The 13,200-nt window shown below is 44.2% G+C and overlaps 1 protein-coding gene across 1 annotated transcript; it reads right to left on the minus strand.

Moving 5' to 3' along the window:
• Window positions 1-764: 764 nt before the first annotated feature.
• fgf10b (fibroblast growth factor 10b) lies at window positions 765-7,674 on the minus strand. Its single transcript, XM_030416724.1, has 3 exons — window positions 6,264-7,674; window positions 1,378-1,481; window positions 765-1,031 (listed from the first exon to the last, which is right to left on the minus strand). The coding sequence occupies exons 1-3, from the start codon at window positions 6,724-6,726 to the stop codon at window positions 840-842; spliced, it is 759 nt and encodes a 252-aa protein (XP_030272584.1). The 5' UTR covers window positions 6,727-7,674; the 3' UTR covers window positions 765-839.
• Window positions 7,675-13,200: the final 5,526 nt, after the last annotated feature.

Consider the following 13,200-nt stretch of genomic DNA (forward strand, 5'->3'; position numbering starts at 1 on the left):
GGAATATCTGGCGAGGCATTAATAGTTGCCTTTTGTCCCTTCCTACCTCAGAGAGCCCGATAACAACAGACTCACCATGACCCGAACGCTCACTGCAAGTTTTTCTCAGCAGTTGCGAAGAAAAGGTTTTTGGTGTATGGAGGAAGTAAGACGACCGCATTGCAGAGGAGAAAATGGTATTTTATTTTTTCACATAATAGAGTTCCTATAAAAAGCAAAGAATGCAAAGGAATGCTTGCCTTGTAAGTGTTCCCCTCCAGTTAAATATTTCACAAAATAAATAAATCATTACAATACAGTCAAAACACAGTGGTTAAGTATCAAACATTTGCTTTAAATGTGTTGTGTCTTCTATTAATGAATGCGTTTGTGATAAACCGACCGATCATTTCCCTCATCTTTTTCCAATTTCCTATCCCTCCCCCCTTCTCTCGCAGATTATCTGGTGCCTCTCAGGAGAATATGGATTATAAATAACATCTCGAGATATTTCTGCATCTAGCTAGGACAGTGTCTTCTGTGTCGTCCAAATTACACACATACTCTAGTTGCAAACTGTTTGGCACAGAAAAAAAAACAAAAACAACAACGGATAAATATTGCATCCCGTGCCACGGAAAACACAGATATCATCTCCTCCCCCCAAATAAAGTACATGATCTCAGTCAGAATCAGGAGCAGTGACCATATTTTTTTTTGTGTAACAGTGTTAGTGCCTTGTTTCCAATTGAGAGATTTCTCAGTGAATGTCTTTGTTTTACAGCTTTTTTTTTTTTCAGTATTGAAAACCTCTCTGTCCAGTGCTGCGTGTCCTCCCTCTCCAGTCCAAGCTCTCCAGTTCACACCACAATTGGAAGGAAGTGGGTGGCTGTGTTCTTCCTGCGGGTTTTCTTCCCTCTCAGCGGCTTCCCGTGGACGTTCAGACCCACAAACATCTGCCGCTTCTTGTTCTTCCACTCCGCTGATGCGTACGTGTTGTAGCCGTTCTCCTCGATGCGCTCCTTCAGGGTGCAGTCCACACCAAACTCTCTCTGGAAAAACAGTAGGTATCATGTTTCAGTGTTACAACCCCGGCATGTGAGGTTAAGGCAAAACACAGATAATTTTCTTGTGCAAACCCATTGTGGTTGCACATTGTGCCTTGTTTATTTACTACTCCTTAATCTACATTGCGTGGTTTGCTTTTGTGTGCCTGTACAGGAACTAGTGTGCACTTTGAAAAATTGCACAGTTCTCCCGGAGGTTCACGTGTGCGCACAGAATCGACTCAGCAGTTAGATAAGTAAAGATAAGGACCAGTCTTTGATAAGGACAGAAGAATCTAACTCTATCTCTGTCTGTGCAGCGTCCAGATTGACCCCTGACCCGGATACTAACCGCTCCGTACAGCTCTCCCTTCCTGCTGATTGCCAGATAGAAGTTGCTGTTTAGCCCTTTGATGGCGACCACTCCCACGTCCACCGATGTGATTTCCAGAATACCTGAGGATTCACAAAAAACACGGTTATATCAACTTGTTTCAACATTTAGATGTCATCTGTGGAACTGGAATGACTTTTTCAAGTATGTGTTTCTTCACAGTCTGTGCGAGAAACCAACTTTTTAAGTTTTTTCTATAGGCAGAGGAAGTAAAGGAGATAAAATGTTGTCCTTGTTAGATAAGAGTATAGAGTGATGAGTCCTGCAGCAGCAACCGACTTGAGAGGACAAATCCATACGTCTTACAGCCAGTAACTTATGCACAACAACATGTTTGTGTGGCACATTTCGGGGCTTTTACACGTGGGAACACACAGCGTGGTAATTCTGTGTAAGGTCACGTTTATTCTTCGAGCACATTCATCATTTCAGTGATATTATAAAGTTGCTTTACAGCCTACACCTGTGTAACAGATTCCAGCTGCGCAGCCCATTTAGTTTGAAAAGTAATGGGTGGATACCGCAGAGATTCTCAGGTTGTTTATGTTCTGTTTGGTATTTGGATTTCAAAGTCCCTATACAAGTAATTCAGGTTTCTTGTAGGCTATTAGAGGAGCTAATTTATACCCCCAGTTAACAAGGGGCATGCTTTTGCCGCAGACAGCTGTGGTTATTTGTGTGGTCTCAGTATCAGAGGTCAGAGAGATATAACTTCCTAATGTGTCCTTTGACCACAGAACCCACTTGTCTCGCCTTATGCTGGTGTGTGTGTGTGTGTGTGTGTGTGTGTGTGTGTGTGAGTGAACCTCCCCTGGTTCTCATGGCATGTTTGATTTCATGCCTCCCTCCCCGGCTTCCTTTCCCCACTTCCTGTGAGCTGTCGTTATTTTATCCCGATAAGCACACATATGTGTCCTCACGCGCGCACACACACACTCCAGCGTGGGGGTGTGAACTCCAGAGAGTCGACGACATCCTTTGATCAGGTCAGCAGCCCCTCCTCTGTCTCTGGACTGTTTGTGTGGCAGCCTGCTCCCCTGTCAGACCCACTCTCCGGTGGCTGGGGGGCCTCTGAGGCTGCCGGCCTCGTACATGAGTGGACAGTGGAGGATGCAGGTGTGCCCCCCAAAGAACAATCCCTCTCTTAAAAAATACAGCGGCCTCTCTCCTCGTCCGTGAGGTCTTGACTGTATCAGTTTCTAGTTCAAACAGTGGCACCTCGGGGCAGTGAGGTCTGAAGCGGCAAGGCGGTGGTGGGGACTGTGACACAACGGCCATTGAAGATCTGAGAGGAGCTGGTTTCTGTATGGGATCGGGTGTCGGGTATGGAGTGAGAATGTAAGACAATCTATGGCAGTCTCTGGCTGCTCTGTAAACATGGGAGGGATGAAAGGAAGGAGAACAGAGGAGGACAGAGGAGCCATGACAGTGAGACTGGGGGTGGAGTGAGGATTAGTAAGGCTGTAATGATCACTGATCAAAGTCAGCCACCGGAGGCAGGGGCGAGACAGGTTGTATATGCACACACGGGCACACACACACTAATGCACGTGGATACACACACATGGTTAATATTGCAGCAGGTGACTGTGCACTTGCACACTCGACCTGGCTGTGAAACTAGAAAATCTCATTCACCGTTCACTCTGCTCAGTCCTGGTGGAGAGTCACGAATTTATGGGACAAATGCCATAAGAGAAATCACGCTCTTCATTAATCTTCATCCAGATTACAACATTAAGCCCTAAATGTGACAAGGATGCTTTGTGTGGGGTAAATTTCACAAACCACACGTGTAAAAACGTAGCCTAAGAGCACCCGCCAGCCTCAGCTGTTTATGTGGGGCAGACAGCAGTTTTTTTCTTTTGCATGCTGGTTGCTTTTTCCTAATGTGTGGCTTATTTGATACGCTCTGTTTGGAGTTACAACAGTAAATGGTGCGTTGGTTGTGGAATGGAGGCACACAATGCCAGTGAGAATTAAAAGGCGGTTTTTCCACAGTGGGATGCCAAAAACCAAGTGCTTTGCAGCTTGTATTGTTATTCTTTGCCCCCCTTTTTTTAAAAAATGAATGCACAAAATACTCAGAAAGGGCAGATAAAGTAGAAATCTGGGTTTTGATTGGTGCGATTCCCGCGCAGAAAAATGGTGCGGAGTGAGGCGTAAATCAGGATATATAATAATAACACTTGATAAGGACCACAGTGAGTGTATTTACACAGAAGGGATATCCATCCTCTTCCCCACCTCCAAGAAAAGCTATATATCTTTCTCCATAAGAGCACCATCTGTTTTTACCCCCACGCATAAGGTCACTGCTTTGATTAAAGGAGATGAATGTGCACAAAGACACACACTTACGCACACACATTCACATACACTACATGTGCACAATTTCTTGAGCTGTGTCCAGACGCGTCTCGCACACACATGGCCTGGCCCCTGCAGCACAGCAACTGGTGGCCCGACACAAACACACGATCCTGCCAGGCTCACCCCGTCACAGCCGAGGATGATTAGCTAAAACTCTAAGCTTTTGCTCGAGTGTTATTCAGCAATATTTCACGGGGTTGACCAGAGCTGCCCGTCGTAGATGAATTTGGGAGACCTCAGCCGTGAATCGTAGATGGTTTAATTACACGCTCGGGCCGTGCAGATAGCTACTTAGCTGACTTTAACATAATCTCCCTCCCTTTCTCCCTGCCTCTCTGTAACCTCAGCACAGGCTCCCAGCGGGTTGGAAAGCCATGTGGGACAGTTTTGCGCTGGCATCCCCATAAATCTGTGGGAGGCTGGATACTGGCTCTTTAACAGACAGTGAGTCGGGTCCTCGCAGGGCCACAGGCAGCACCCAAAACCAAAAGCCTCCACATCCCCACACACCTCTAAGACAAAGAGTGATAAAGATACGAGCTCATCTGAATGCGGCGTGTCTTCTGGTTCGGGAAAAATGCAAGCCGTGTTCAACTCATTGAAAAAAAAACTTGATATTTTGTCACTTCAAGGGACCTGCGAGGGTCTACAAAGGACGTCAGCCCTGGGATCATGTCTAGCCCCAGGGGCCAGAGCAAAGACTGAAGCTGCTGTTGTGTAGTATCCTTTACCGTGAGAACCTGATATGAGGGCACATAATCCACACACAGTGTCCCTAGACCCCCTCAGGATACAGCTTTTTGATGGCACCACCATTGATACTAAAGACGCACTGCTTTGATGTGGCCACAATGATGTTCAGCCATGTCATTCATGAACTTGCACCTCTCCAGAGAGTCCCCCCGCGCTCCCTTTCAGCCCTCTCTCTCCCCCGGTGCGCAATCTGCACTAACTCAAAGCGACTTCTGAAAAAAGGCAACACGCTCCTGAAAAATGAGGAGTGGGTCAATAAAAAGAAACGACAGAGGGGTAAATCATCTTCTAAACACACATAAAGTCCAGGGCGAATTCACACACCACCACTGTTATGATAAACCGAGTCAGACTTCCTCACGCCACTCCAATTTTACAACTTAAAAGAAACCACCAACAAAAGCGGCAGTAAAGCCATCGCAGTGTAATACGGTCAGTAAATAAAGTTGCCTCTGTCATGACCTTGTCAAAACAAACATCTCCCCTGATATTCTGCCTCCCCATGCCATTTCCCCCTAAGTCACTTTGATTGAATGTGTGGTTTAGCTCTCCCAAGAGGAACATTAAAAGGTTCCATATACACTCGCAGGGAGAAAAAGAGCATGTGAGAAGGAGAGCGATTGGATGTATATGTGTGTGTGTGTGTGTGTGTGTGTGTGTGTGTGTGTGTGTGTGTGTGTCTGTGGGTAATAAGCAAGCACATGTGTCCTCGGCGGCTGCTATATGATCACACACCCACTGGAGCATGTGAGTGCCCGCTGGCTGATAGGCACACACACGTAGCTCGGTGGGAATGCTGGGAGAGACTAATGAGAATGCTATTTAACCGACTGATATGCCGAAACATACAACATGTAATCACTTTAAAGACGTGTTTCTCTGAGTGAGCACGTCAAACTGCTTTAAACAAATGTCTGATCTGTGACTGAGGGTATGTAATTTGCCCAACGCTGGCTGGCAGGCGGGCAATCTGAGTGGGAGAGTGAGAGAGACACGAGAGAGAGAGGCCGACAGAGCCCTGAAAGCATCAATGAGGCTGACAGCCATGTCGTCCACCCCCTCCCCAAAGCCCTGTTTCTTCTGTGCTCGTTATCAGCGCTGTTTACCCTGGGCTGTGAAGACCGCCTGATAATGGCCGGGTTATCTGCCCCTGCTCCTTTTTAAGCCATCTGAGAGCTACCATCATTGTGCTGAGTGTTTGGACAGGAGAGATATCAGTGGGATGTCTGGTTTAAAACAAAAAAGACGACTCTGAACAGGGGCCGTTTCACCCACACTACCAGTACCAATTGGCCGGTTCGCAGCCTCTGGAAATTAATGTAAAAAAATGTTTTTTTTATTTATATTCAATGTTTTCACAAAGTTATATATACAATTCATATTTAATATAATATAAATAATTTGTCTTGGTCATTTTTTTGCGGTAGGACAAGATTTTTTTCTCAAAGAATGAACACCTGATGTCTTTAACCTGCTTTTTGTTATGTGTAAAACATCAATGCCTCAAAATCCAAAAACGTCGGAGCTCAAAACACTTGTTTTTACACACATCGGTACTTTAAAAGGTTCAAACTGACTCACACGTTTGAGCTCAAATGAGTCCCCCCCCCCCCCCCCCCACACACACACACACATACACACACACACACACACACACAAACCTACCCACAGAGATTCCCGCTCTTTTATCTACCTCTCTACATTAGGGAGTTACTTACTGAGGGGGTCATCCTTGCTCTTGGTTCCATTGACCTTTCCATTCCTATCGATCCTTAGGAAAAACTTCTGGAAAGAGAACAGCTTCCTCCTCCGTATGTCCCCTTGGAGATGATTGTAGCTGCGCACATGCCTACCCTGCGGTCCCCCTGCAGTCCGACCCAGAGGGCCCCCGGTGGCCCTGGGCCTAGAGACGAGCTCAGTCTCAGAAGTGTTCAGTGGAGCCCTGAGAGTTCGTGGGTTGGCGAGCCTCAGTCTGTCTCTGCGGAGCTGATGGCAAGCCGCACCGGGTAGTGAGACAGAGAAAACCAGCAGGGCGAGCAGGAGAGGCAGAGTCAGGGAGGGAAGCAGTGTTGATGACCTTCGTCTGGAGCTGGGCCCAGAACTAGAACAAGCCCCTAACCCAGCCCTGGAGCAGGACGAGGCAGAGGCAGCCTTACTTCCTCCAGCAGCCCATCTGATCATGGTAGTGTGCTGTGTGGAGGACTAGAGGCAGCCTCAGAGCCTGGGACATGCTGCTGGGGGCGAGGAGAGGCTGGGAGGGCAGGGAGGGGAGCCCTCCTCAGTCCAGACTGATCGATTCGGTCCTGCTGTAGAGTCCAGATGATTCAGCACCTGTATGAAACTGTTGGATTTCCTTCTGAATTATTCTTGATTGTTCAACAGGTCCTTGTGTTTCACGCTGGTATTCCACTGAGGTCACTTCTCCACTGTGGAAACGTTCTAGGCTGATGATCAGAAAGTCTGCAGGCTGTTTTGGAAAATATATAAAGTTTGGATGCACCGAGATTACGTAAAAAACCAGTACACTAATTACTGCGTGTGTGTTCCAGTAACAAACCTGTTTTTCCACTCTTTTCCTTCCGCTTTCCAATTCTTTCTAAATTGTTTGTGAAATTTTGACTATTATTCTTGGCCGCTCCAGTGAAACCCTTGTATTTCCAGGCAGTTGCTCAGTTGAAAGAAAAAAAAAAGAGAAGACAGAAAAAAAGTCCAAAAAATGTAAAGTTCACTGATAACCAGGTGGAAAATGTTCCATGTGAAAAACTCCTTAGCTCCAAAAGAAACGGTGCACTGCACAATCTACCTGTCCGATAGCTGCTACACCCAACATGTGCAGGAAAGCATTTTCACTTCTCCCTCTGAGGAGGAACAGCAGGGCACAGGACTTAAAGAGGAACGTCGGTCAGTCCAGGCGCATGTCAGATAATCCATCTGTCTTGTGTTGCCCCGCTCTCCTCGCTCTCTCCTCTTTCTCTCTCTACCCCCAAATGACTCCACCTTCATACAGCAGGTAATGGTCCGGGAGGTCTTCTCTCTCTCTCTCTCTCTCTCTCTCTCTCTCCGTCTGAGGGTTGAGTCAGAGCTGCCTCCTCTCTGTTCGCTCCTTGATATGAGGATTCCTGGTGTGACCTCCTCACCTGATCACAGAAAATGACTGTGTGTTGTGTGTGGCTGTGTAACTCTGTTAGTTATTTGATCCCTCCCTCCCTCACTCGACTTCCCCTCTCACATATGGGAGCAAGTACTGCTCTGCATGTGTGTGTGTGTTTATGTGTGTGTGTGTGTGTGTGTGTGTATGTGTGTGTGTGTGTGTGTGTGTGTTTATGTGTGTGTGTGTGTGTGTGTGTGTGTGTGTGTGTGTGTGCGTGTGTGTGTGTGTGTGTGCGTGCCTACATTCAAGCAAATATGAGAGTGGGTGATAGCAGGGTTTATCTGAGCCGATGCAGCAGGGCAGGAAGAGGCAGTCTGGTGGTATTGGATCGGTCCCTGCGGCCGCAGATTGTGCTGATGATTGCTTTATTGGTTAATCAAAGAGTGCTTTGGCTTCTTCTGTGCACGGCTGCAGCATGTCACGGTCATTTCTGTTATCCTGCGCAAACACGTGCCTGTAGGGCTGAGCGCGAAAGGGGAAAAGTGACACAAACTGAAATGCACCCACTTGTTACTCATTAGGATGTGATGATCCTGACACATGGCCGTCCTTCTCCATTGCTCATCATATTAGGTTACCGTTCCAGTCTGGATGCAGGCTTATCGCGGCCATCTTGCTAAGGCCTCTCTCTTTCCCTCTTTATCGTAGTACGCTATCTCTCCCGCAGCACTGTAATGCAATGAAGCTCTCCGGTTTCACTCGCCAGACCTCCACCTTCCTCTGTGACTCAGGTGTCTGAGTGGCCCTCGGCCAATAAGACTGTCTTCCGTGAACCATGCATCATTTGCTCCTCAAGGCAAGGCAGGCCACAGGATGGACGATGTCTTAGTGGACTAGACAACAATGTACAGTATGTGCAGTGAATGTGCAAAGAATTAGGGATGGTCGGTGTTCTCACGAGGTGAATAAACGCTTTATCTCTTATTGATTTTATTGATTTTCAACACTGATCCCACAGGAGGAGTTGGGAGCATTTCTAAGTTTCGAGACAGTTCAGACATGGACTGTGCAAAGAGGGCTTGCAACCTCAATACCAGTGTTACATTTTCTGGCTTATTAAGATGTAAACAATGATCAAGGACCATAGAGTGGCATTTTTAACAATCCACTTTGAAAACCTCTTATCTATCTCCCTGATCTCCGTCTCTTTAATGTCCGGGTCTGTCCTGCTCTCTGCTTTCCTTCCCTTAAGTCCTAGTTTTTAGTGCCTGCTTTAATGTCTGTCAACGATCTACGACCAGAGCAGCGGTCTGTTCTAAACTCTTGGTCTTGGCATGGCGTTATCTGTGGATATAAACAAAGCAATCTTATCAGCGCTTCCTTTGTGGTGTCCCTTCCCACTGTGATAACCTGAATCAGTGCAGAGGAAACAGCTGGGCCAGAAGCCAGTCTCACTTAAATTGATTATTGTTGCAGCAATAACAGTGGAGTCATGGTTTGTCTAGATTTACTTTAAATGGTATCCACCTCAACTTAATGGTATCGGACTATGAATTATTTAATCCAAATCAGAACGGATATTTCTTTAACTATATGCAAGGTTTTTACTTTCTAAATGTACTACTTTATATATATTGTGCTTCAGGTTTCCCTTATTAATTCAACCTATATCAGTCTGCTGGTCGGTTAAACACAATGGTACCAAATGTATTAACGTCCATTTTAAGCAATTTAATCCGATAATTGAGTAATTGTTTTTTATTTCTCTTTCTTTTGAATAATTTGTCCAGTTTCTAGTTAACTTTTACTTTTAACAGAAGAAAATTCATGAAAATTACAGTTCACATATCGCATGTGAAAATGTATAAAAATCTAGAACTCACCTGTGAGGAAGCACATTTCGTGTAATTTCATGTGCCATTTTTAGTTTCAACTTCAAATTCAAATTCTAATCTTCACGTGAAAAAAGCCATTCACATACGAATGTGAAAATATAAATTTCAAATGTGGGTTGATCTTTACTCATGTATGAAAGAAGCCAACCACTTGTGTTAATATCCATGTGACGTTTATTTACTTTCACATTTTAAAACAGCCAAAACGATAATGTGCCAAGTTTAATTGCAGGGTGTGGAAATTTCAATCCACGTGTGAGAAACCTGTGAAAATTCCACGTTCACAAATGATGTTACAGTCTTTTCTATTCACAGTTTTACTTAATACAGTGTCACATTTGGAAATATTAAATTCACATGTGAAACAGTTTTTTTTTTTACATGTTTAAACAGCAAATTTCCCATGTCATATTTGGTGACAGATGGACATTTTGTATTACATTATGTACATTACTTCAGCGTACTCTTTGCTCACTGGACGATTATATACTGAAGCTGTATAATGTCTTCTGCAGTATGAGCTAGAATACCGTGACGGTCCTCAACTGACAGCTCAGAGCAATGTGTTATACTCAGTTTAATACATCAGGATTCTTTTTGAAATGATTTCAAATTGAAGGCACATGTACAGTTCTCAGATCGGAGTCTAAAACTGCAGACATACCCTGAGTCCTTAGTGTTCTCTCCACTAAGACAGTAATGTCCTCCGTAGGTGCCTCAGAGGGATGTAGGCCTGCAATGATGCCGACAGACTCACAAGATTTGCAGGATTTCTTCAGAAGCCAAGAAGCAAATTCTTTGTAAACGTAACTGTGCCAGTGTTTTTTTGTCTAAACGCAATATAAGTGAGATTTGCAGGGTCTGGAGATGGTCTCATCTCCCTCCCTGCTGCACAGCTTTAGCATTTAGTGTATCTTTATAGATCTATCTCCCTGAATTGCATTTCAAAGTTCAAAACAATAGGCAATAGAGCAGACAACTGTGCTTCTGATCCCTCCCTACAGGCTGGGGCTCTAGCTGGGCTCTTACGCGATTCTCAAAAACAAAAACATAATTATAATAAAGGCAATGAAAAGTCTAATACCGGAAATTTATACACGTCAGCAAAGATTTGATTTCACACAGTGCCGATCGCCAAAAAGAAAAATGAATCGGGGCGAAACACGCGGAAAGATTCCTTTTATTCCTTTTAGGGTGTAATGTCAGCGAGTTTAACAACTGTCTCTGCCAAACTAGTAAAAGCTTCAAGTTTTCTTACAGTAGGAGGTTACAGTGCTGATTCTATCTCAGAATTTATGCGATCGCATTTGCATTTTTTACTTGGGTCTCGTTCAAACATAGGAGGAAGTTAGGAACGAGGTGGCGCATGCCTGTCAATCATCTGATGAACAGTGTTAAATTTGATACTAAAAAAAAGGTAAAATCCTGTCTGCAGCTTTAAAAGAATACACTTTTCTGGTATATTAACTGCTTACTAAACTCACCTGTACTAATATTTTTATTTTATGAGGAATTTCTTTAATTTTATGCATTTCTAACAGTTATGTGTCCATGTGTGACCCTTCTCTGAAATTCTTATGTGTATCTTTAAAGTTTTTTGAGTGCACCAGTGAGGCACCTTGTAATCCTGATTATTGAAGCCATAATAGAAATAAAGTTTCTATACTTATTGTCGAGGTTGTTAGGAAACAAATAATTTTGTATTGTCAGATAAGTAGTGTCCTTTTGAGGGCATACATTATTTGGTGATCTACCAGAGAACTGAACTGTTTCTCTCTGTTGATGAAGTTTTAGGTTCTTAAGTGGCCATCACATTACTTCCTGTATAGCCATGATGGCATCGTTGCTCATGCAAACCAGGCTGTTAGATCTTTTTAAACTGCTGCTGCCCGCCAGCACAAGATGCATCACTTCCTGTGTGTCATGATTTTATTTCCTTGATAAAGGCCAGCGTGAGCCCAAAGTCTCCCTGAAGTCAAAAAATGTGTTTCTCTTCTTGTTCATCCAGTCGAATGAGCTTCGCCGTGTAAAAAGATATACGTACTGAGTTTGATCCTAAAGTGCTGTTTTCTGAATTTTCTGAAAAGACAATTTAAAGAGGAGGGTCAACAAATATGATTTGTGACACAAATATTTTAAAAGCCAATGATGGCACAATTTTTTATAACTGAGAAGAAGTATAGGTGCCATTTTGAGGATTTTAATCTGATAGTTATACTTTTTTCTGCATAAACCATGTCACACACTTATTTGTTATATTTTATGCAGGCCTAAATACATGTGTGGAGAGGATCTTTAAAGTAGCGAGTACATTTCTTGCTACCATGCACTGGGATTAAGTTGAATCAGTCGATAAACTAACCAAAACTATTTAGATGAAAATGTCAGATTATTGCTGAAATTTAGCATTAAGTCTAAAAATAGGTTTTTTTATTTGAATTTCTCTTGTAAGTGGAAGTGAATCCACATCCAACTGAATTGTGGTCTTGCCTATTCCTGATCCTTGTTGCAGCAGGTGGATCTGAGCGCCGTGCAATCTGTTGTTCTCTCTCTGCTCGACGTACTGCATCACATTAGCAAGATGAACTGTGGAAATTCGCCTTATTCATGTCATGTGTCTCTGATTTTGCTTGGGCCTCGTTGTGAGCATATCAGCCCCCTCCCTTTTGGAACACTATCATTAAGCAGATGTTTTACGATGAAAAGCACCTCACTCCGAGTCACTTAAACTCAAATCCATATGTGGTCTATGAGGGAGTTGAACGCACGACACACAAACAACCAAACTGACCTATGGGAACCATGTGTGTGTCTGTCTGCGTTCCCTGGGGCCCTCTCTGTGTGTGCTGGGTCAGAGGAGGCCGAGGCTTTAATAAAGGAACAGGCCTGGTACAGGGATGCCAGTCTGACTGCCTGGGGACAATGCAACCTGATGGGGTCCAGATGAGAGCCACCAGACTGGACTTGTTCCTCCAAACTAACAGCCAGTCGGTGCACGGATTACACTGCCTTCTTCCTCCAGCCTTTAACTGGGTTTACTCTGGGATTTGAGGGGTAAGCTGTCCGATTAAAGGAACATTCTCCCTTAATGGTACTTTAAAGCTTTTCATAGATCACAGGATGATGTGTTACCTCATGTTTAACGGCGCTCACCTCATACCGGAGGCCTCTCTTTTTTTCTGTTAGTCATCAAATGTAAATATTTAATGTGTTCTTGGCCGTTGTGTTTGGGGGTGTCTGGTAACCGACAAGATGAGGTTGCTGTTTCCTGCTTTACGGTGATCAATAGATGTTTGTCATGTTATCTTCCATGTCCTGACCAGGTGCTTACATCATCCTCCTCTGCTGAGTGTCAGTTTCAGCAGGGCAGAGGAATTTACTTACAGGTCAGACACTGGATCAGCTGATCGCCACTCGACTGTCCTTTGTCTTTGTTGGGGCTTCCTGAGGTGACGACGCAGTAAATTTGCAACCAAACTTTTTACTAGAATGAGTGTAAAGAAAGACAATATGGTGATAATTGAACCTTAAACTTATATATTATGAGAGAATATGCAGTTTGGGATTTTGCCACACTGTTTATATTTTGTTTCAATGATATTAAAGAAGCTATATATAAGTCTACGTTTGAAACATTCAAATATGACTAAAATGATCTACAGAATATGA

This window comes from Sparus aurata, chromosome 5, assembly GCF_900880675.1.
Source record: "Sparus aurata chromosome 5, fSpaAur1.1, whole genome shotgun sequence".
Classification (NCBI taxonomy): domain Eukaryota; kingdom Metazoa; phylum Chordata; class Actinopteri; order Spariformes; family Sparidae; genus Sparus; species Sparus aurata.

Bases quoted from the DNA above. Each gene is read 5' to 3' on its own strand.
- fgf10b (XM_030416724.1), bottom strand. From the start codon at position 6,726: ATGATCAGATGGGCTGCTGGAGGAAGTAAGGCTGCCTCTGCCTCGTCC. The intron at 1,482-6,263 runs GTAAGTAACTCC...GTGAATCCTCAG, and splicing joins GAGCAAGGATGACCCCCTCA to GTATTCTGGAAATCACATCG. The intron at 1,032-1,377 runs GTTAGTATCCGG...CTGTTTTTCCAG, and splicing joins AGGGAGAGCTGTACGGAGCG to AGAGAGTTTGGTGTGGACTG.